We start from the raw sequence: 25096 nt of genomic DNA, 5'->3' as shown, positions 1-25096 counted from the left end.
GTACAAAGTTGAATAAAATGGAAACACTCAAGTAAAGTATCTTGAGTTTGTACTTAAGTACAATACTTAAACAAATATACTTAGTTACATTCCACCACTGATCATATAATTTACTCTTACCACTCACAACCATACAATTCACTGCTTTTTATAATGAGATGGAATAATATTGAGCAGGATTGAGTTAAGTCTATTGGTCTGGCCCTCTATAACAGTCCCTGTTTCACTCCTGGTCTACATAATCAACCATAGACATGAGCATCTATGCTACCGCGCATGCCCAGCTCATTGCTAAGGAAGAAAGGGGGAAATGTCTCTGACGACGTGAGTACCGCGACCAGGCCTTCAGTGTTTTTATTTCATAAATTGCATCAGACGTCGTTTCCACTTAACTCTGTGCGATGTTTAGGTTGCCATACATATTTTACATTGATGTTTTTGGTCTGCCCGCTATCGTATCCTTGTCTTTATTGAAGCTAATGGATTCAGCTAATGCTAGCTAGCTAAAATTGTATGTCGTAAGCTAGCATTCGCTAACTAGCTAGCTTAACAGCACGCAGTCATGATCAACAACACGGTATTATCAACTGTTTACTAGTGATATGCTAGCTATATGCTTCAGTGTGGTTCATAGACATTGTAACTATGTGTTTCCTGACTTTTAGCTAGCTGAATTTCCGTTTTAACCGCTAAAGTAAGAACTGTAACGTTACTCGGTGCCACTGTTGGCTAACACAAGCTGGAGTTTAACACAACAGCTTAGCTAACGTTACTGTACAAATGATCAAACAAACATTTCTTATTGTGTGTTCAGCTTTTTACCGGCGCCCACCCAGCTGTCTCAGGACCAGCTGGAGGCAGAAGAGAAGCTCCGGGCCCAGAAGTCCTACTCCACCGCCCTGGTGTCGTCCCGCAGGGAGCCCGCTCCATATGAACACAGAAAAGGCTGGGTGCCTCGCTCACTTGATGTAAAGCAGTTTTCAGTATTTACTCAAATGTTTTCGATTTTTGGTTTGTTTGGTGGTGGTTGGGGTTATTGTGTGGGGGGCCCACATCTGGATAGCAAATTTAATGTGAGGATCATCTGCTATAGAGCTATGCAAGACCTATCAAAACTAAGTTCTGCTGTAAATGTTTTGTTTCTGTAGGACTTTGGAGATGGAGGAGCTTTCCCAGAGATCCATGTTGCCCAGTTTCCTCTGGAGATGGGTAGGAAGAAGAAGACATCCAATGCCCTGGCTGTACAGGTGGATGCAGAAGGAAAGATCAAATATGATGCCATCGCCAGACAAGGACAGGGCAAGGATAAGGTATACAGGCAAATGAAAAATGTATTACGGATTCAAGGATAATTTATTGTCTTATTTCATCCATCTTATTTTCATGTGAACTAACATCAGACGGGCTGGAGTAAGCTGGGTAATGTAGTAGCCTAGGTCCCAGCCGGGTTAGCTTAGCTTCCATCTCGGCTCTCCTCCCTCTCTCCCCTGGGGACATTTGGTGGCGTTTCGTCCGGCCGGTTGGTTGGCTGTGGGCGGTGATCGTCTTAAAGTCTGCTGCACTTATTCCAATCCCCACACATCCTTTTCTGAGGTTGATGAATGCTTTCTGTCATATGCTATTAGTGGTCCAGTAATAACAACAAAGATAAAAGACGAAGATTGATGGGAGCTTCCAGCTGCAGCATATACATGAGCAGGATGCTGTATTTTTGTAAGCTAACTACAGAGGTCAGCATCGCACTGGTTCTCTCGACAAAAAGCCAATGGGATCTTTCTATTGGATTTAGGATTATTGTGGAAAATAAGCTCTGTGGCAAACACAAGGTTATGATACTTGCATGTTTTGTTCAGCAGGATAATCTTCACTAATTTTAAAAAACCTTTTAGGATTTTGGAAGTGTAAATGCAATTGGAAAAAGCTACTTTAGGCTATATATGAACTACACCACGGTCGCTTTAGCGTGAGTATACACAACGAGGCTATAAAGGCAGACATGTGGGTGTGAGGACGTTTTGTAGTCTCATTTAGCCACTTAAAATATAAAAACGTTAAAATCTCTTAAGCTTGTTTTAACCACAGACCTTATTTTTCAGGCATTTAACCAAAATCCCATCCAAAAAACATCGACTATGCAAGCGAACCAGAAGTGCAAAAATGCAGACTCGATCCTGCAGCGCTCAATGCCAGAGTTGCATTCATATTGTTGTTAATCACCTACGCTGACACTAGCTTAATATAGATTTTTTTTTTTATGTCATTCACAGAATAAACACTCTGTATCATGATGCCCATTGTTAAAACAATTGCCATGGTGCATGTCACTTTCAGATGTGAGTTAGTTTACTTCATGAGTTAGTTACTCCTAGTCATTTCTTATCTTTCATTATTGCAGGTGATCTTCAGTAAGTACACTGACCTTCTACCAAAGGAAGTTCTTAACGATGACACCCCAGAACTACAGAAGCCTGATGAGGAGGCTATAAAAGAGGTAAGCCATGCTGCAATGTGTATTTATGTTACAAGCAGGTTGCCATCAGATAAAGTTCTTCATGGAACTATATATTTGACTACTCAAAGATCATGTAATTTTCTTTACATTATTTACCCAGGGAGAGCAGTCGGTATTCATTTTGTCCATTGGTCACTGCAAAGATGAAGCTGATGTTGTCGTGTGATTTTAAAAATAGTAACATTTAATCAGAAATGGACAGATTTTGACAACTTTCTGATTCAGTTACTTTACTCTAGTTAAAATGAGGTAAATCTGATAATCGGTCTACACCTAAATGTGGTCGTCATTGTGTGTTATTTGTAGCTGACTGAGAAGACCCGCAGTGCCCTGGACAAACAGGTGTCTCAAAAGATTGCTGCTGCCATGCCTGTAAGAGCTGCAGACAAACAAGCTCCTGCCCAGTACATCAGGTATGTATTGAATCAGGGCTGGAGATCAAGTAGCTTAAATCTTTTACTTGCCAGGTAGCCAAACGTACTTGACCGATATTTAAAATGTAGTCCTATTGAAAATGGATCAAATTAACAGGGAGTTTGACAATTAAACAAAACAAGGCAACAATTATGAATTTTATCCTTTTACTTTGTTAGTGTGTGTGTGTGTGTGTGTGTGTGTGTGTGTGTGTGTGTGTGTGTGTGTGTGTATATGTAGTGCTAAATTGCATAGAAACACACAATTCTAATTATAAGGATATTAAAGATTGTATTTTCATTTAAATAATTGCTTTGATTAAACATTTTGGGGGGCATTAATAGTTTGAATCATGTTTGTGCTGCTCAGCTAATGTTAGAAACATGACTTGTTTAACTTTCTATCTATTTTATATTGCTGTAAAACATCTCCTTCAAACAACTGTATTTATTCAACTTTCTCACCAAAAACTATTTTACAGGATTTCATTTGATGACATCATGATAACATAGTAATTTACCTTTGCCCAAGACTGATTTTTACTGTTATGGAGCCGGAACGCACCATAATTACATCAATGTAACCTCCGTTGACATTAGCCGTTAGCTCCTTTTATGAGCAGGACTGTGCTAGAGAGAGTCTCTATGCTGTCTGCAGAAGAGCCGGTCACTGGTTACTCTGAGCAGCACGATGGAATGAATTACAGTATAACAGACTACATGTCTGATTAAGTTAGTTAGTTCCAAATGTTGCTATGCTGTTAGCTCTGTTATTTAGCCAAACGGGTCTGTGCTGCTAACCAGCCAGCTGAACAACATTTTTAGAACACAGAAAGTTGATAGCGAGAGTAGAATTGTGCTTTCTTTTATTGCTACATTGACATCATGTGGGAAATGAAGGTAGTAATGAGGCAGGCTCCCAGTTATGACACTCAATGCTATGAAATGCGTCTCCTGTATTTGTTTGTGTGAGTGAGTGAAGGTAAAAGTTGTATTGTGACACATTTCTTCCTCTTTTTCTCTCCCCAAGATACACCCCGTCCCAGCAGGGAGTGGCTTTTAACTCTGGGGCCAAACAGAGGGTGATCCGCATGGTGGAAATGCAGAAAGATCCGATGGAACCTCCACGTTTCAAGTGAGTAAACATGTGTCCAACACAGTAACTTGAAACCATATACAAAGACTGCTTTGATAGATTTTCATTATAAAGGGTAGTTGATAGGGCTGTAACGGTTTGTTTTTGCACCAAACAGTCATGTTACGGTGCAAGCAGAATACACAGTTATGTAGACTGGTGCATGTAATGTGGAACCAAAGTTCACAAGCTTGAGTTCCGTCTGGAAACTTTTAGCTGTACGCCATTAGCAACATATGCTGAGGTTAGCACAAAAGGTTGATTGGCGTGCGAGTCAGTCTCGCTATGGTGAGCACAAATTAAACGGCTGAGCAGGAAGACCCACCTGCGGGTTCCCGATGCACGCATTCAACAACATCACCCAGATGTGCTGATCACCGGGCTGATAAATGTTGCAATGAAGCCACGCCTGAACTAATTAAACACTCCTAATGTAAATTGTATGTAAGTGTAATTGTTTTTTCTGCTTTGGGTTTTGGTATTTTCAATTTCATAGCATAAGAGATCCATTCCCTTTTATAGTTTATGTTGACCTGTTGGGAAAGTGTTTTTTCAGTGTTTAAATCGTCCTTATTGAAAATAGTTTACCAAAGTTGCCCATGGGCAAAATGCTACCTCAGTCCCCAGCTAGAGGATTTTGTCTTTGACACTTAAAAATAAATGAAAGGAAATGTATCTTTGTTTAGTTTTTTCCCGCTGTACAGAACCTGCACCGAACTCTTCTTCCTAAACCAAACTGACTTCTGTGTGCCGTTACAATCGCAGTATTTCATGGAATTGGTAGAATTATTCAAATACACACTTATCAGCCATTTTAATTTATAATGTCAATATTACTTTTCTTTATGTGTTGATGTTTTTTGTGAGGAGTGGCCATTGGAAGTTTTTAATGTTGTTAATTTATCCATTGGTAGCATTTAGCATTTATTAATAGCCAAGGAAATCTAAGTGAGAATTAAGTACTAACAAGTCTGATTGGGTTCAAAAGATATATTGAGATATATTTTTAACAAAAATGTCAAATGAAACTTGACAACATATCATTTGTTGTAACAATCCTTTTGACTGTCAAGTCTCACAAAAATGCTGAAGAAATATGATAATTGTATGTTTCAGGATCAACAAGAAGATTCCTCGAGGACCCCCTTCTCCCCCCGCCCCTGTCATGCATTCCCCAAGCAGAAAGGTACAGTTGGATGAATCATTGTGTTTTTCAGAAAAATCTAAATGAATTTGCTTGAATTGTCCTAAAGCTGTTTTGTTTGACGGCTCCTCTCCCTTTGTTGTAGATGACCGTCAAGGAGCAGCAGGAGTGGAAGATTCCTCCATGCATCTCCAACTGGAAAAACGCCAAGGTAATGTGACACTAGAATCAGTTTGGACTTCATTTTTAGTATCTCTAAATGTCAAACACATTGTGAGTAGGTCAATGAAGGCATGCAATTTGTTATCTAGGCTTATTGTTTGTTTAATGTTTGTTACATTGCATAACTGCTTTTAGGGCTTGTGAGCTTGACATGCTTTCATTGCCCTGCTACCTTTTTTTTTTTCCTCTCTGCTGATTTCTTTCTCCTTGTGTGCTCTATCTTTCAGGGCTACACCATTCCTCTCGACAAACGTCTGGCTGCTGATGGTAGGGGGCTGCAAACCGTCCACATCAATGAAAACTTTGCCAAGCTGGCCGAGGCGCTCTACATCGCTGACAGAAAGGTACTCGCCATTGTTCCTGATTAATATGCTTCAGAATTGTTGCAGTGCCTGCAATGTATTACCTTTTTTACCCATGTTGCAATTGCATATTAAAATGCTGATTGTTTCCATAGGCCAGAGAGGCAGTGGAGATGAGAGCCCAGGTAGAGAAGAAGATGGCTCAGAAGGAGAAGGAAAAGAAGGAGGAGAAACTGAGGGAACTGGCCCAAATGGCCAGAGATCGCAGGGCGGGGATCAAAAGTCATGGGGACAAAGGTGGTGAGTCAAGATGATGAACAAAAAGTCCTTTTGTCTCTTTCTTGCTTTTGAAGACTGTGTGACTCGCCTGTGTGTGGTTTTCTGAGCGAGTGGAGCAGACTCTGTTGTCGGTGCCGTTTCCAAGTTCCAAATCTGTAACACGAGTGTCGTAAGTGATGACATCTTTCACCCCGACAGTGTTGATGGGACCAGTAAGCTGTGAAATGTTTCTGCTTCCCTGCTGATAATTCACATGGATTTTGAGAAGAGAAATCAGTGTTGCATGTCCTGTTTTAGCGCATGCTTTTTGAATGACCATGTGGATAAATCTTATCCCATTGAATCAGAATGCAAAGTCTGTGTACAATTTTGTTATGAATTCCAATCTCTGTCAGCTGTGTTTACTTAACTGACCACTGACAAGTTTGTCTTCACCTCATGCTCCCTCTCCTGCCCCCTGCCTCGCATTCCTTCCATTCCTAACCATCTATTTTCTTCCAACATCCCCTCCAACTTGTCTCATTTCTCTTTCTTTTCACCTCTGCTTTACTATGTACCATTTCACACCATCTGTTTCCCAATCCTCTCCTCATGTGGTTTAATTTCGTTAAAAAAATAAATAAATAAAAAATCCTTATTGTTTCTTTGCACCCCCTTCTCCCTCTTTCCATCCATCCATCTCACATAGCAGGTGGTGAGGACAGCGAGGTCAGGGAGCGTGACGAGATCCGCCATGACAGAAGGAAAGAGAGACAGCACGACAGGAACATTTCCAGGGCTGCTCCTGATAAGAGGTGCTGGACACGCACTTTAAACACACCGCATGGGAACTCGCGCCTCTCCGCACACACACACATACACACACATACACACACACACACACACGGCTACACAGATCCACTGCTGAATCATTCATGGGGCCAGCAGTAATGCTGAACAGACGCAGCAGGATCCAACAGAGGCAGTAGTCCCTGTCTGCAGTGATCTGCAGACTGTGTGTGAGAGACACTGTGAGGTTGCCAATTGATGGAATTGTGTGTTTCTGGAGTGGAGGAAGTGAAATTCAGAGGAGAGCTCATTACAATCACAATTCCAGCTGTCAGAAAGCAGAAACCTTGTAATTTCAAAATTAACTTTGAGATGTCTTTTGCTGAAGGACAGTCGAGATGTTAGTCGCCAAGAGCATACAGATACATTTCTAAATATCTTATTATATATTGTACTACATGGTATTTGCTGTAGAAAAGTAATATTATTAACAGAACTACATTCTAGGTTTCTATTACTTTCCTGTGTTTTTATGTCATTCTTGTTCTCTGTCCCAGGTCGAAGCTGCAGAGGGACCAGGACAGGGACATTAGCGAGCTCATCGCTCTGGGCGTTCCCAACCCGCGTTCTGCCAGTGAGGCTCAGTACGACCAGCGGCTCTTCAATCAGAGCAAGGTTAGAAATGCAACATCCATCACTATAGACTTGAATGATTTGTGTTCACTGGACAAAAATGTTAACATGTACAAGAGTGAATACCAAGCTCTGCAACACAAAGAAGCATTACCTGAATAGAGAGTTATGGCTTTGTCTGTTCCAGTCTAACAAAAAGGGTTTCACCTCCAGCATTGGCCTGAAGTGGCAGTAGTTTGTTTTGCTGGATAGGGATTGATATCCTCAGTCGCAGGACAAACTTGATAGACTGTGTTTTCACAATATTTAAGTGAGCAATTTGATAACCAAGTACAAGGAAGACAGGCATCATAATGTTCTTGGGTTCAAAAGGTGAAACGACTCTCCTCAATAGGTTTAACTCATACCTTGTTGTGCACTTGCATCTCTTGCTCTCTCCCAGGGAATGGATAGTGGTTTTGCCGGTGGTGAGGATGAGACCTACAACGTGTACGACCAGCCGTTCCGCGGCAGCAGAGACATGGCCTCAAACATCTACCGGCCCAGCAAGAATATAGACAAGGACGCCTACACAGATGACTTTGACACACTCATGCACAACAACAGGTACTTGCATCATTTAATCTTCAATCACATATTATACATTTATTTAACTGATTTAGCTTTTTAAATATTTACATTAGAATCACAATCAAAGATACTTCATTGATCTTGAGGGGAAAATTGGTTCCTTTACTGTCGTTCAATTTTAGAATAATTATAAGAGAAATTTAACTATTTATTGACATACAATACATAACAACAATAAAATAAATATGGAAAGATAGAAATATGAAAAAAAACATGTTTAACAATAGTGTAAATGATTAATGCTGAAAAACAGGATCTATGATTACGTGTTTTAAAATGCAGGAATAGTATGAATATGAGTATTGGTACAGTATAAAACAATAGTAACTCCTGATTAGTTGGTTCTTTAGATTACATAGTTTCTGTTTTTCAGTCAGCCATGAGAAAACAAATCTACCACTACTGATCAGAGAGACTACTTATGTGACTCACTGGTGTATGAATAAGCAATAGAGTATAATAGGTTCATCCAGGAATATGCAATAAGTTTGTGCTCGTATTGTATTTCATTTTTAGAAACCTTGTGCATTCTTGCATATTAATGGAGTAAATGTGATGTGAACCTCTTTCAAACTATACTTTCAGATATAGTGTTAATAAGGGTAACGTGTATTTAAGCACATCCAAAGGTTAATAACTTAACAGCAGTTTAAAATTAAGTTCCTGTAACACATAATGGATAATCTGAATAGTTTAGAGTACCATGATGCATGCAGTAAGGAAAATGTTTTTCTTAGACTAGGACAGTTATACTTATCAGGCTATGAACAAAACCGCTGAAATTTGAACCGTCTCAAGTATAATTGCACTAAATAACAATAATAGCCTGAATCAATTTAAGGTCATTCTGGCTTCCTTTTGAAGCACGAGGCGAGCAGACGCATGACGTCCCAGCAGGAGCCCTGGTCCTTAGGGCATTAGTGCCACACTCTACTAGCTGAGCTTAGCCGAGCCCGTATGTTTTGTCCACAGCTTGTCGGTATCCTCTAGGAATGTTTGGCTGGCTGCAAATCATGGAACATCTTTGACTTAAGCAAATTCCCTGAAACATGTGTTCCATGGAGAAGTCAGATTTTTCTTTATCCTTTTTATCTTTATTTCTTCTCGCAGACAATTTGATTGAACAGGAAGCAACTTGCTAGCAATTAGCTTGTAGTTTCAAAACAGTGCCCTCTTTCCTGCTTTGAGGACAACTAAAGGACCAAAAACAAGCAACAGCAACCAATAAGATTGTCAGTGAGCACAGTGTAATGGCAACTCTGGGAGAGAACCTCTGAATTTGTTGCACACTGTAGTAATCTTTTCCTTTTTACGGTCAGGTTTGTTCCAGACAAAGAGTTCTCAGGTGCCGACCACGGGCAGAGGCGGGATGGGCCAGTCCAGTTTGAGGAGGATCCCTTCGGTCTGGACAAGTTCTTGGAGGAAGCCAAGCAGCACGGCGGCTCCAAGAGACCGTCCACCAGCAGCCGTTCAAAGGACGACTACCACGACAAGAAACGCAGGAAGGAGTGAGAGTCCATGGATGGCAGCTGCTAGCATGTTGGAGGTCTGCTCCCTCTCAAAGGCTGAGAGGTGTTTTAATATCTCTATCAGGAATGATTTCAGTGTGTGAGAAGGAAAAGATGTATGCTTAATATGACCTGATTAAATGCATTACATATAGCACAAGTGGAGCTAAAGTGTTAGCTGTTGTGTGTAAGATCAGCCTCTGCTTTTGAAAACGTCTCTGTCCAGCAAAGTCATTTCAGATGTGCTCTGGAAATGTGTAGATTTGTTAAAACAATTTTTTTTTTTAAACAATAATACAGAGTAAGCCCAACAGAAACTCAATAGTACCTGTTCATATCCACGTTTTTTTAAAATTCATTTATCCCCCACATTCCCCCCCCTTTTGAGTTTTTGTCTACTGTTTTATTTAAACCTCCGGTGAGCCCAGTTAAAGCTTCTATTGGAGGGTAGATATGTACAGCAGTATAAACCCATCTGTAAGATCTGAAACAAACCGGCTTAATGATTCTTGTACATTACTACCAATGGAATAAATTTCATACATCTATGTGTTTATTATTGAGTAAACAATTTTGTATGGTATTTACAAATTTGGAAATGACACTTGATGTTTTCTCCTTGTCATTTTTTTCAGTCCAGTTCAGAGCTGCTTAATCTAACTTTCACAGCATAGTGGGAGTTGGTTGTCTATTAGTTGTGTTATTATTATAGTTTTCTCGTAGTAGATTTTCCTTATTTTAATCACTTCCTGAGTAATGCATTCCATTTACATAGATGATTAAATGCCTAAAATGTATTTAGAGAAGCCATCTATTACAAAGTGTGAGTTGTGACATTTTTACCAGAAACGGCTCTGCGATTTATGCAATGATTAGAACAAAACTGGTTCCATTAATTACAATTAATTATGATTCATGCAGTCTGACAGTTTTATTTTCTCGGGCTCCGGAAAATAATCAACGGGGCATTACACAGCTCAGCAGACTCCCGAATCTTTGCATAGTGCCAACTTTCACTCATTCCTGAATAGGGCTCAGACAGTTGTTATATGCACATGATTTATGTTTTCTTCAATAGGCAGTGTTATGGCTTCCATTATTGCGGTGTTCTGGACTTGCATGTTATTTTTTATTGCTGGTCTTGTTCCAGCATCACAAGTTATAGCCTTAGAACTGAGAAATAAAAAATACTAATGACCAGAAAGAATCCAAGCCAAATGAAATAAAATTCTATGGATATCCAAAGAAAACACTCGTAAAATGTTTCGGATGTACTGAAGTTGGTTATGTTAATTACAGTTCTCAAACTTAAAGCCATTATGTTTGAAGAATCCTAATGGGATTTCAATGAAGAGTTTAGTGGCAATCAACTACATTTCTATCCTGCTAAACATTTTTTTCGGAGTAGAGGCCATGAAATGATGAATTTGATTCTTTTTTCTTTCAACAGTTTGTGAAAATTGCTGTCTCATCTTTTGCTTAATTTTAAAGCTAAAATAATCTAAATTTCAGTTCTTGTTGATTTGACCACACCAGTGGTTACTGGTGGTTAACCACAGAGTCTTAATAGTACAAGTCCTTTAATTTGAAAGAGTATTTCTATCGAAACTCACTGTCAGCAGAAGTCAAACAATCTTGTACTATGTTTAAACCAATGTTTCCTCCTTAAAATGGCCTCAATCGCCATTTGAACACCATTCAAATCCATTGTGGGAAGAACTAATAGATGACTACTAATTTGACCTATGCTCATGTGGAGAGGAGCTGCCGCGCTCAAAAGTCCTTCAATTCAGTACCAGCAGTGGTTTGTCCCTGTCTCCCCTCTACACCTGAGGAAACCGTCTGAACACTGAAGCATGACTCCGTGTAGGAGAGGGGCTCTGATGTCCTTCATCATGTCGACTAGCTAATCTATTTTTCATACCTACCCAGAGGTCCTCTGATTCTGCTTGGACATACCTTTTTTTTTAAGCATTCATCTATTATCTGTAGAGTCCTGACTTTCATAATTTACATTTAAATGCTTGCTATAATGTTTTCTGCTTTGTAACGATGTGAAAGGGGAACGTGATCCAGCGTGTATGTCCTACCCCTGTGCACGAACACGTGTGTGGACTGATGGAAAGTTGCCACCAGTGGGATGTGCTTTAAGGACAGCAGGGTTTTATTGTGAGGGCCTGAGTGTCAGCATGAAGAAATGCATCTGACATGTGAAAGCTTAGCATAATTGACTCATGAGGGCAATAAAATGACTGTTGTATGTGGTTTGGCAGGCACATGGATAAAGTCCTTGTAATAGACAAAATTAATAAAATACAAAAGTAAACTATGAATTCAATTGTTTAAATCCAGCTCGGTTCCTATCTCAACACAACAGAAGAGATGTGCTCCCCTCAGCCTCTAGTGCTGAGGGGAGCTTCATAATGGGTCTCCTCTCAGCTCTTGTCTGCCGTTATGAATGTGCACAGAGGGAGATGAATGAGATTCTTATTCGTGAAGGTAAGAGGAAATTGGTTCCTCTGTGCTGGTGGATGTAAACGGTGAGCATATTGTGTTGGGCTACAATAGAATCCTCAGGTCGCAGACAGAGGCCATGATGGATAGCTTCTTATCTTTGCTCCACAAGGTAACAAACCCAGAAATAATAAACAATATTGAGTTGTTGCTGACTTGACGAGTATAGCTTGGTTTGTTTTGTGATGCCATTTGTGATATTTTGGCCTCCTTCCTCCCTTCAGTGGCAGCAAAGCAATAAGTTTGGTGATAAATGTCCCCACTGCTGCAGTTGACAGTTGACCTGTCGAAGGCAGGAGCCAGAGAGAAATCTGATCTCGCTCTTTTGTTCCAGTATCAAAGGCTGCTGCTGAACTAGAGGCTGCATTTGTGTTTTGTTGAAGAAGCACATCCATGGAAAACAATGGTTCTCCTCTCTGCCAATGACTCTATTCTTCATCCACATGGCCAGATGAGTCATTTTAGGACTAAAAAGACTGAATCAAAAGGGTAAGCTGTACTCCATATGCTGAAACATTTAGGCACAACTAACCCCACCCCAAATAGTGATGTCACAGCAGGTGTGTTCCTTAAGCTGTCAGAGGCAAAGCTTCTGTTATGACATCACTAACTGGGGTGTGGCCTTTTTCCTTATAAAAGTAGTGTAAGCTTGACTTAAAGCTGCACTAATCAAATGTGTTGTAGTGAGAAAGGATCAAATGACTACAGGTAGTGTGGAAGGGTTCACTCTTGGTGACGAACCCACAGGGAATGAGCCCCCACTGTGCAGCTTCCCTTAGCTCTACGGAGCATTTCAGTCTCACCCATTATATCTATCTAATAACTTGCTGGTAAACATGTAGGAGAATATGGCCGCTTAAGAGTCAGATAGTGACAATAGCCGAGCTTAAAGGAGAGTGAATATCGACATTCTTCAGGAGACAAGAAATGGCAATAAATAAATGCTGATGTTGCTCCATGTCATCTAGATACAGGCAGCTGTTTGCTGACATGTAACTCTATAAGGTGATAATATGTCAGTGTTGTGTTTAGCTTGGTTTATTGTCCTTAATAGAGAATGAATGCTGCATTATATAAAACATGCATGTGGTCTAGAATGATGTATATGTAAATGCATATGTATATGAACATTTCTGACAGCTGCGTAGGATCCTACTGAAAACAATTCTTGCATATTACAATCTGCAGATTCCCTTCAGGCCTCGGCTTAACTATGCAGTTATTATATGACCACCGTCACTCTAATTCATATTGTGAATGTATAGTGTGAATACAGTGTACAAAGCCACTGAGTCTGTAAATGGAATCTGTCAAACTGACATTCACCATTAGCAGAACACACCTGAGCAACCTGTCTCTCCTCTGTCACTCACTCACTTTCTTATCATTAGTTCCTCTTCTGCACATATTTAGGTCTGAATTCACTCATCATTATAGCTGCTGTCTAGAGTGGGACAGAGTCTACTGCTCACTGGAAAATGGTCTGCCTGTCACTGTCCGTCCTGTCTGCCTTACGTGATTCCTGGAGAGCAGATTCTGTCCTCTCGTCAGAGGCTCCCTCTGTGGATAATTTATTATATTGGAGAGATTTCGACAGGCGTAACCATCTCTAATGGTCGTGTCAGTCAGAAAGCAGCCTACCTGCTGCATACTTGCTGCAAGGCCCTCCCAACCATGGTGGGAGGGCCCTGCAGCCCAAGAGTGCACTTGAAGCACTCTGGGATTTGCTATGACAGGAATTGATTGACACCTCTGCCAATGTCTTCATCTGAAGAAAGAGCTGGGCTGGACGGACTGTGGTTGGAGTGGAACCCTGGTGGTAGACTTGTATATGTTGCTCATATGTTGATGATGCAAGAAAGTAGCATCTAGTCTTTCTCCACACTGCACGAGTTGCCATTATCCCCCCATTTATAAAGTTGCCATTTGCAATGTCAAAAGCAGTGCTCTGATTGACACTTAGTCTTTGGTTGTTAGAAACGTTGATTGCAGGAAATATCAGCCAGCACTAGAATGGCTCATTGATTGGGATGTGACTTGCACTCACTCTGTTTGTGCATGAGTATAATTCCTAGCAATAAGTCGGCTCATTTATAGTCCTTTATTTAGTTACTTTTGTACTATTGTGATTTCACCATTTGTTATCTACCACATTTAGACTTCCTCTCTGGCAGTGTTAGGTCTTAATAGGCTGCTGGGGAAAAGGAGGAGAGATTGATCTTCCTGATGATTTCATTAGATGACATAAAAGCAGGGAAATTGCAACAGAGAGCAGAAATACATCTTCAGTGAATAGCAAATCATCTGTCATTTGAATGATACTGTAAGAACATCAGTAGTGACATGTAACCTTGTCAGTGGAGACACAGTAATTACAATGTTTTTCTCAATAGGGATGTTATGTTAGTGCTTCACATTCGGCTAGATAGCTACATTCATAGGTTGCTAATATTCCGGCAGGAAAACACTTCATTACAGATCTTCAGACCTATTGAGGTAATGTATATGTGAATAGTTGCAGTCACAGTATCAGTGTAAATGCAAGCCTTCAGTCATCTAGGTCATGTGTGGATTAAGATGCAAGGAGGCCCCTGGGAAAATATTCACTATAAAGCCTGGACAAATGAACATTAAAGTGGACCTGAGATTTTTGTGTCAGGAATTATTAACTATAATTCAGCTATTGTAAACCATTTTTAATTTGTTCAGAGGATAAAAGTTTGTTGACATATTTGTGGAAACAGTGTTCAGGCCTCGAACTACTGCGCTTCCTCGGGCTAAAAAATATTGAATCTAAATGAATACTGATGTTGTTTTGTGTCTGCTTCATGTATGCAATTGTTGCTAACTCTGTTACCAACGTTATGCAGTGTTAATACGTTTCTTTACTCGGAAAGTGGGAGTTAAGCAGATGCTTGTAATGGGCAGTACACTTTTGACCAAATGCATACACAGGGCAAATACACCAAGGATATACTGATTTCTTAGCAAAAATCAATTTTAATTTCACTTCCACTGTTAGATCAGACATTGGCTCAAGGACCCCCAGAAATGATGCAATTTATGTTGTGCCTAAATTGTGCTTCTTCCAAATCAATTTCCTTATCAAACTAACTTGAGTTGGGTGTTTGGGACAGTGGCCTCTTTGCCCAGTTGTTAATCCAGCCTTGGTCATGTGATGTAGCAGTTGTAAAACAAGGGTAATTATGTTATCAAGATGATCTGAGAGATTACATCAATTCCTCGTCACTGCATCAGAGCTCACAAAGCCTGTAGGATTAATGGTGAAATGTCTTTAGACTGCTCTTGTTTCTTACATGCTACGTGGCTCAGTTGAGAACCAAAACACAATAATTACCAGGAGGTTTTAGTGGTCACATCAAACATATACACTTCTTAATTTTAACACAGTGAATTCCAATCATTTTTCAATCTCCTTGCAGTGTCTGTATCACCTCTTTGCTTTTAACCCTGTCTCTGATCCTATTAAAGCTGGATCCTTATCACCTTTATCACGTTTGGAATGGATTGCACCTTAACTGCCTTTGTGCACATTGGCAAAAGCTGGATGGACTAATGTTTCAGTATGCCACATTCAAGGTTACAACCTTGAGAGGAAACAAAGGGGAAAGGCTTGACAATTGATTCGAGAATCAAATCATCAGATGCTATCATCAATGCCTTAATCATGGATGTCACACCCTATGAAACACTAACATGCACACCAACGCCACTTAAAACTGAACTACAACCCCTGGCACTAGCATAACCCCTGATAGGCCTGTCTGGGCTCCATCTTTGTGTGGCCCAACAGTGCCATCTAGGAGGCTGAAAGTAGGAGGATGGACCTGTAGAGATGATGTTACTTTTTAAAAGTGCACTAGAGGCACAATGGGGATCCTTAAATAACCCAACACACAAATGTATGTAAATAGTGGGGGAAGGAAAGGGCACTGTAATGCTGCCTTACATGTGGAGTATACAAACAATCTCACCTTATCTGAAACACATGCAAACATAGCAGGGGCCGTGGTGACAGACACGTTTCACCAGACCATATTCACCAAACAGGGAAAGAGCAGGATGTACAAAATGTCCGTCCACCACAAAACCCTGGCCATGACTCCAGGAAACTCCCATTGCTGCTCTCTCTCACCAGAGGTGTTCTCCCCCGCCCCCTGAACCTGATATATCTATACTGGCAGCCCTTTGCGTCGTAGTACACCATGAAGTAAAAAGAGCACAGATCATAATGCAATCAGTTCACTATATGTATGTAATGAATTCTTGAGTGGATTTAAAAGAGGATTAAGACCTTTTAATGAGCTGTGAGATGGAGGTTTGTGTTGTTTACGTCGCCTGACGGGCTTCAGATACACGTTACACTTTATCACCAGGCCCATAGGCTCATCAGTCCCATGCTATGTTTGTTGCATGTTAATGTACAGCTAAAACAGTCAAATAATCCACTCAATTATTTCATAGCCAAACACAAAAGATTTTTAGAAAGAGGTTAGATTTTCCTTTACTGCAAAGTAGACTTTTAACCACCAGATATGGGTGAAAACTGGCCAGTGTGGCTTTGTCGTTCTTCCACTCCTTTTTTGTTCCTGTGGGAATCACCTTGGAGACAGCCTTGACCCTTATTTTGCATCTTCCCAGCCCAGGTGAGAAATAGCGTCACTGGAAAAGGGTCCTGGGCTGACTCCTAAGCAAAGGTTATTATGGGTTATTTCCATGGGCGGGGCTTTAACAGCTTCAGGCGTACGGACGTCCCACGCTGAAGAGAGGTGACGCCTAGCAAAGAGTGAGAGGTAGAAAAGGAGCTCTCACACTGTTTAACATTAACATGCCACAAACATGATCACTCAATTACAAAAAATGTTGGCCTCTCACCAAAAAGACCTCTGATTTTTTATTATTATTATTGATTATTAAGATTGATGATATCTAATTATTCAGTTAATTGTTAGATTATTTTTACACAGAGTCTACAAAAATTCCCTTAATTCCCTAAATGATCCACAATTGCCATCAAAAACTGATGGGGAATTTGTGAACTTGTTAATTGGCATAAAGGTAGTCAAATATACATATTGAGTTTTAGAAATACTGTACAGCGTTTATAACATGTAAACTTGTTGAATGTAAACCTCCTCTAATTGAGAAAAGCCCTCGAATTCCCCATTAGAGCTTAAATACAAAGGACATGATCGTATTGTCCTCAATGTTATCTACGGCCTTGGTTAGCGTTATGTATCCTTTTTTAATATAGACGATCTTTGTACTGGAGAAACAGCATCGGCCAATGAAACTACACGTGGGCGTGGATTTCCGGCGGGCTCGTGCGGTCACAGTGCATAGTGGGCGTTCAAGCTGTCTTCTTCTCGAGCTCATACATGACTTCACGATTAACGTTACACAAGTTGGGAAACTTCATATCTAGACATGTTCAGTTGCAGACGGCCGATAAAGATGACCGAAAGCTCTGCGAACAAGCTACTAAACGGAGATGTCTGTCACCGGACCTCAAACGGTAAAAAATCGAGCAAAAATGGCTTCGTGAAGAACCACTGCCTGTCTGAACAGCCACAGAAGTATCATCGGCCCAGGGAGACGGTAAGGCCAAACCGCCAACTGTTATACCGGGGAGGACCACAAACAAGCGTTGTTGTGTTCGGTACTGTGTTGTATTGAAATTAATTAAGAAAATAACTTTAACTCATCTGTTGTTGGTTGTTTTCTCCGTATATAGCGGCTTTATATACTTGTTTTGAAGTAAGTTGTGTTTGCAGCATACGGACAGTGTGAGCAGCAACATGACGGCAGCCTCACAAGTAAACTGTAAAATGAACTAATGTAGCTAGCTAATCAGTCTAGCTTATTTAGTTTATATAACGGCCTAGTCCAGCATTATGTCCTAGCCTAGCAGTGTCTCCCAATGCGACATATTTCAAGCTAAGTTAGTTGTTACCAATTGCCCCAGGGAATTTTGTAACATTTCTCTTATTTTTGTAAAAATATCTAAAAACTTAATGTTGTTAACATTCTGGGGTATTTTTGGTTAGAAATTGAGCTTTTAACCAGTAGTATGTGTAATGAAAGCGTTTCAAACTTCTTGTTCCACGCCACCTGATCAGGAGGACTGTAGTGGGACTCTTTTGTAACCGTACACTCTGTTGTGTAGCCCGGTCTCTGTTTACACTGGTTCACACCGTGTGAATACGACCAGGTATTACCAGAGAGCTGTCTGTCTCGTCAGAGCAGGCCTGCTTCCACATGACTTGAGCGGTAGAGGAATGTCTCCAGGCTATGATGGGTGTGGCCCCGGAATGAAAACACTGTGTGTGTGTGTGTGTGTGTGTGTGTGTGTGTGTGTGTGTGTGTGTGTGTGTGTGTGTGTGTGTGTGTGTGTGTTTGTCTGTGGAGGTGGGGTACCCACACACATGGCACACATTTGTTTTTTCAGTTGTTTAGGTTCAACACAGAAGAGAAATCTAAAAAGCACCCTTACTGTGCAAGACATGCATCTCTCTCATGAGGGAACATCAAATTCCAGACAAGGCTGTTTATGTCAGCATAAAGTGGATTTACACTATTAGGTCCAGATGCTTTGACTGTCAAACCAATTACATCCTTATGCATACAATAAATCATCTTGCCAAAAGTTAATCCAGAGCTGCAGGTCATATCACTACTGATAATGCTATCAGATATTTGTGGGATTCCCAAGTGAAACAAGAAAGTGCTGAACTTACTTAAATTACGTATTTGGAGCAAGGAGGCTAACACATTGACGATTTTACCATGGATGATTTCTATACCTCTCACATGAACTAGGCCAGTATGCTCCTTATTTTATTTAAGCACTTGAAGGTTAGTAATGCTTAGGATTGCGATCAACACAAAGTGACATCACAACATCCTGCTGTGACATGAGCTCTGCTGGTTCAACTGAAATTGGAGTTAGAGGCACATAGACCTATGTTTACAGGAGGAACCAGGGTGTGTCTCTTGTGTCAGCTGATCAAAGTGACTGCTCTCTGTCTGTTTGCTCATTTTAACAAGTATAGTGTTGAGACCATTTCACAGTTTGTCTGAGTCTCAGTCACAGACCGGTAATAAATGTCCTCCTGGGTCTTAGGCCGTTGCTAGAAAATGGATCTCTCTTAATCGAGCTAGCCATAATCCCCATATTGACAAAATTGGAAAGTGGTTAGGAGCAGGATTTTTATGAGGTAGGGATAAATGATCTCACCAGCTTTCAGTTGCGATGGTAGTATCAATTATCGCTCAGTAAAAAAGCAATTGCCTTTTCAATTGTTAATTGAGTCACTTACTCCCTTATTTGAATAAAAATAGACACCATCTATTATCTATTGTCTGCAATGCGATCAGATCACCATCTCTTGAATTGACGCTCTTCCTAGAGACAGTTGCTGTCCAGCTTTAAACAAACGGCACAGGTCTACCTCTTCTCAGTCACTGTTTGTCCACAGGTATAAAAGATGAAGCAAATATGACGTCAATCAAACTGTATTGAGCTGCTGTGATTTGCATCAGTATGCAACAGCCTCTTTAAACGATGTACCTAGATGTGAATGTGTTTCTGTGTTCACAAGCCATGGCTTCTAGGGTGCTGCTCTTTCAAGGGCTTTTTTTTTTACTCTAGAGAAAGGGACCTGTTTGACTGGCTATAAACAAACACACACACAGTGCAGTGCTCTCCTGTTCCCTGGCTCTGAGGTATTTCTTGGAGAAGCATAACTGGTCACATGAGGTATGGTTGCTAAGCTGCGGGTTAGAGCCTGTAATGAGTGACCGCCCTCTTTTGTTTAACGTTGGTTTTGTAGACTGCCAGTCCACAGTCCAGCTCCAAATGATGCTAGTATTTTTAAAAGTTTTTGTGGAGCTCCTCCAGTGTGTGGCCACATTTTATATGGTCCCATAATCCTAGATCAATATTGCTATTCATAAAGCTCAGTGAATTAGAACCCATGGTTGATGGCCATGTCACTGCTCACTGGTTCATGGAGACCTGGGCATGAGGTCTCCATGAATTAATGCGCTTATTGTAGCCTTTATTAGGTTTCAAACTATTTCCAAGAAAAAACAAATTTGAACAAATCAGCCCTGCTGTCTAGTGTGTGCCCGGCTTCTTCTGGAGCACTCTGCTTCCTATCACAATCTACTGGGCTGCCTCCTGGGGCAGATTTAATGTGTAACCAGACTTAAAGCGTGGATCAATCATTACCTTTTTGAAGGAGAAACCACTGGCTGGAATGTTTTTTCCCCCCAACATAAAGTGGTATGAGTTTGTTAACATTGTTACTCCTAAATCTGTGCCTTGGTCTTAGATTTGTTTGTGAAAAAAGGTGTTTGGTTTAACTACTTTTTTAAATTTATTTTTTATAACTAACTTTTAGAGACTTGTTATTACAAATAATTTTTCCTTTTTGTCCCCCAGAACCAAAATGTCACACACAACTCCAGCCTGTACAGGAAGCCCTTTGCGGAGTCATTTGAGGAGACTCCTCTACTGGTGGCCGTGCTCACCTACATGGGCTATGGCATCCTCACCATCTTCGGCTACCTCCGAGACTTCCTTCGCCACTGGAGTATCGAGAAGTGCCACGTGGCTCGGGAGAAAGAGGAACAGAAGGTAAAGTAGTTTTTACATTAAGACCCTTCTGAATGCAAAGGCTGATTAAAAAGTAAACTGAATGTGAAGCCATTCAAGGTTAATTCAGTAACAGAATCACCTTAGTGAGACTAACCATTCCAGGCTTCTCCTGTTTTGTTTTGGAAGCACGTGTTCCCATATAGAGCTTTGCTTTCATTATAGCACTGCGTTAAAGGTTTCATATGCTGTATAGTTTTCAGATATTTAACCCTAGAAAAGAACTGTGGTACAAGTCACCTCCCGCTACATCAGCTGTCAGTGTTGCAAGTCTTTCACTCTCTGTCACACCCATTATATCTGGTTCAACATTAATCATTGACTGTTGCCCTTGGCTGCTCCAGAACAAACATATCTCCTTTGGAATACAAAGAACTGCAGAGACATGCTATTAAAAAATTCCCCACCCTTTCCCATGTCCCCATGCAGGATTTCGTCCCCCTCTATCAGGACTTTGAGAACTTTTACACAAGGAACTTGTATATGAGAATTCGAGACAACTGGAACAGACCCATCTGTAGTGTCCCTGGTGCTAAGATGGACCTGGTGGAGAGAGTGTCTCACGACTACAATTGGACCTTTGAGTAAGTTGCTGCATTGTGGTTGGTTATGAGTATTCGTTGTTCTGTGTCTGTTGATTTACAATCAAGGCGTTTCCGTGACGGTCATTGAGGTCTGTTTCTGTGCCGCTGATCCTTTGCTCAACAGGAAGTTCACTGATTTGTACTTAAAGTCACTGACCTCTTACTTCTGATAATAAACGTGTCGTAAACTATACTTCAGATAGACAGATTTAAAGCTCTAGTATCTGTCACATGACAGTGAACTGAAGCCCTAAACACACAGTCCTCTACAAATGACAGACATGATACATTCCAGTGTCAATGCAGCACAAAATGGAAATATGGGGCGTATAATTGATTTCATTTTGTTTCTTACTCACATTTTATTTCCTGTTGTTACGTCTTAAGTCACTGTTTTACAAGAACTGCTTCAGTTATGTGATGTTAGAAAAAATATAGTAATACACGCAAACTGCCTTGATAACAGCGAAGAATGTGTCCTATTTTCCTTTTTCTCTCATTGGTATGTACAGAATAATAGGAACTATGCTAGCTGAATACCCTTGAAACAATAAACTATTGTAAATGCCAGTTATCATGCACTGTGATAATAAAGGATAGTATTGATCAGGAAATGGTTGCCAGGCAACCAGGGCAGGCAGGCAGGCAGGCACACATGTTGAAGATAGCTCTTTGTATTTAGCTAGTCTGGTACCATATCTGTGTCCCTCTCAGGCACACGGGCAGAGTGGTGAAGGACGTCATCAACATGGGCTCATACAACTACCTGGGCTTTGCTGAGAATACCGGGGCTTGTGCCGATGCTGCAATTGAGGCCACAGAAAAGTATGGCGTTGGAGTGGCAAGCTCTCGCTGTGAGATGGGTGAGGATAAAAATCTGTTTTTTAGAGGCTTTCATGATTTATCACCTTCGAAGAGTGCTTTTGTCATAAAATTGAGTAAATTCAAGATCAAATGGACCTCAGATGGTGAACAGCTGTTCCCTCTTTTGTCCGTTGCTCTTTCGGCATATAACAGAGGCAGCAAGCTTAAATGGTTTTGAAGGAAAGGTTGAGTTTGAAATATAGTGAAGCACTGTGAAAGTTCAGTTCAGCACATAGTTTGCTGCCTTCTTTTGACGTTGGCAGCTACTGAGTACGAGTCACATATGATAAATGTTGTTGTCTTAAGCAAAAGACAAAGTTCTGTGGTGTATTCAGCTTTGTTTACATCCTAGCTTGCAGTATTTCTTGCCTTACTTTAACTGGTACATTGCACCACACGTAGGACTGTGTATTGCAATGCATGCGTGTCCTTGTGCACGAGATAAACAAAGCAGGAACCAACTCGTAGAAAAACAGCGCCGCTACTAGAGGAAAAAAAAGTGGACTGACCTCACTGTTTGTTTAAGGTATAAGAAAACAAGTGCCACTTATCATTTGTCCCTGAAGGCAACTCTGCAAGTCACAGTTCACTGATGGGAAGTTGTAGTTGAACTGAGATGATGTCGTTTCTAGGGAATCTGGACATCCACGAGGAGCTGGAGCACTTGGTTGCCAGGTTCCTGGGTGTTGAGTCATCCCTGTCTTTTGGAATGGGCTTTGCAACCAACTCCATGAACATTCCTGCTCTCACCGGGAAGGTATGGAATTTCATTCACTTCATTTGATTTTTTTTTATGTCCCCAGAACATCCTGTTCCTCTTGAGTTGATTACTTTTTAATTTAGTTTTCTGTGTCTGTTTAGTTACATTGTGCCCTGTATCCATACTGTAATTGTATGCAAGTGCCTTTAACAGTTTTAGTGTTATGGAAAAACACTGTTTCCTGTGTAATGTGAAAACAAGCTACATTTCCAGGTGTACGGCCAAGTTAAAGAGTTCAGACTGTTCCACAACACACCAGCGTCCGGCCAAAGCTTTCATAACATCTTGAGTGTAGGGGTTGGAGATTGGCAATGGACACTTCCCAGCCCTATTGTTTTCACTCCAACAAATCACACATGCCAGTCTTTACTTAAGTCCTTACTTGCCTTCTTCTTCCCTAGTCAATTTCGCTTCAACAGAAAGTAGATATCTGACAGACGTACCTCGCGACGTCAAAGGACACATTTCCTGACAACCACATGCGTAATAACAAACAATGAGAGAAGTTTACAGTAAGACAGTAAGTATCTGAGTCACTGCTAGGGATGGTTATTGTTAGGATATTATCCATACTGCTACTCTTATTGATACTCCTTATAGGTTTGGTTCTTTATTGATGCTCTTTTAAGTTATTTCTTATAACTAGATAATTGCTTTTTAATGATAAAAGAATACATAAAGAAAAGGATCAGAATTTAAACAAAATGTTGTGCGAGCAGCAAGACTGGTCACTATAAAGTTTATTCCTTGAAACAAATGTAAAATGTGTGAATGAAGAAGACAGACGTCAGTCTCATACTGTCCCCTGCTCAGCTCCGAGACGCAGAGGAGATGCTGCAGCGTGAAAATAAGCTCAAAGAAAACATTTAAAGTGATCGATAACCAACAACATTGGAGCTTATCAATACTCCGGTCTTTAATAGATTAGCGCCGTTTCATACCGGCTTTTACAGCACATGTCACCAGGATTCATGAATACTTAACTCACTCACTGTATCTCACATCCTTATGTCCTGGTCCATTTTAGTTTGAAATGGGATCATCATTTAGAATGATGAAAAAAAGAATGATTAGGTAATAAGTAATATTTGCCAAATGCATATGACCTTTTTCTACTTCTCTGAGGGCAGAAACCATATATGGACACTATTATGTTAGTGCATCTATTCATGGCAACAGGTATACTTCATCACAGAGTCATAAAGGTTAATGTGAACAGTGTGGCCCCAACAAGCTCAGATCATTGGTCACACTGCAGCTATATTCCACAGACCTCAGGTCAGTATTCCTCAAAGAGTCTGGACTAGAAAGAGATGTCTCAACACTAAACCCTCTCATGTGAAACCCTGGGGTACTACAATTATGCAAGCAAAGCTTAAAAGACGGTTGAACTTGAATATTTCTCACTCAATAATGTTTGACTTTTCTGCTGTCATTTGGTATGAACTGTGATCATCAGCTAAGAAAATCAGAAGTAGTTTAAAAAGAGTGTGTTTTCTTCTTGTTCTCAGGGTTGTCTTATTCTGAGTGACGAGCTGAATCACGCCTCTCTGGTGCTGGGTGCCCGCTTGTCTGGCTCCACAATTCGGGTCTTCAAACACAACAGTGGGTAACCTTTAATAATGAGCACATTACTCAAGAACAGTTAGATAGAATGGTGAATTAGAGTACACCCAATGCCTGCAGTAACACAGAGCACGGGATTAAAGTGGCAACAGTGGCTCTTTCAACACTATGAGACAGGATTTAGCTATAATCTGCTTTACCGAACAGGAGAGCAAATACATTTAACATGGGTGTGAGTTCTAGCAAGTTACTTCACTCCTGTTCTCTTCCTTTATTCCTACAGTTCGACATTAACTTAACTACCACTTTGTGCTGTGATGTACTATATTGAATTGCACATTGGTAGGTACGGTGTGATTTAAAATGTATTTAAATGTTTTTGCGGTGGGGGTGTCAGGACGGATACACACAGTCACCAGAGATCCTGACTTTATCCAAGCTCACACTCAACAACAGGAAACGGGTTGACTGCTAAGCAAACGCTCTCAATGCTTCGACGGGCTGCTGTCATAAAGTATTGACACTCATCCATTAATTAAAACAAGCTGTCATATTACTTTAGGGGAATAAAATACATCATTA

The 25096-nt window shown here is 40.6% G+C and overlaps 2 protein-coding genes across 3 annotated transcripts in view; both read left to right on the top strand.

The window, feature by feature from the left end:
- The first annotated feature begins 273 nt into the window (after positions 1 to 273).
- snw1 (SNW domain containing 1) lies at positions 274 to 10094 on the top strand. Of its 2 annotated transcripts, none has more exons than XM_068708635.1 (14): positions 274 to 324; positions 815 to 968; positions 1149 to 1310; positions 2396 to 2491; positions 2819 to 2925; positions 3956 to 4060; positions 5177 to 5246; positions 5350 to 5415; positions 5654 to 5770; positions 5884 to 6028; positions 6699 to 6801; positions 7333 to 7450; positions 7851 to 8014; positions 9358 to 10094. In XM_068708635.1, exons 1-14 carry the CDS (start codon positions 311 to 313, stop codon positions 9548 to 9550), a joined length of 1614 nt encoding a protein of 537 aa, XP_068564736.1. In that variant the 5' UTR covers positions 274 to 310; the 3' UTR covers positions 9551 to 10094. The 2 variants fall into 2 exon arrangements, with proteins under 2 accessions (XP_068564736.1, XP_068564735.1); XM_068708634.1 differs by having other exon boundaries at positions 6696 to 6801.
- Positions 10095 to 17427: 7333 nt separating this feature from the next.
- LOC137871062 (serine palmitoyltransferase 2-like) overlaps positions 17428 to 25096 on the top strand; it is a 19362-nt gene continuing 11693 nt past the window's right edge. Inside the window, exons 1-6 of the mRNA XM_068708633.1 lie at positions 17428 to 17679; positions 20528 to 20722; positions 21170 to 21324; positions 22039 to 22187; positions 22821 to 22945; positions 24460 to 24553. Coding sequence (XP_068564734.1) covers positions 17509 to 17679; positions 20528 to 20722; positions 21170 to 21324; positions 22039 to 22187; positions 22821 to 22945; positions 24460 to 24553 — 889 coding nt within the window. The 5' untranslated portion in view covers positions 17428 to 17508. The remainder of the gene's footprint in view (positions 17680 to 20527; positions 20723 to 21169; positions 21325 to 22038; positions 22188 to 22820; positions 22946 to 24459; positions 24554 to 25096) is intronic.

The sequence above is a fragment of the Cebidichthys violaceus genome, unplaced genomic scaffold (genome assembly GCF_023349555.1).
Source record: "Cebidichthys violaceus isolate CVI_PGR_0920_01 unplaced genomic scaffold, fCebVio1.0.p SCAF_14, whole genome shotgun sequence".
NCBI lineage: Eukaryota > Metazoa > Chordata > Actinopteri > Perciformes > Stichaeidae > Cebidichthys > Cebidichthys violaceus.
This window is presented reverse-complemented; position numbering and strand designations above follow the sequence as displayed.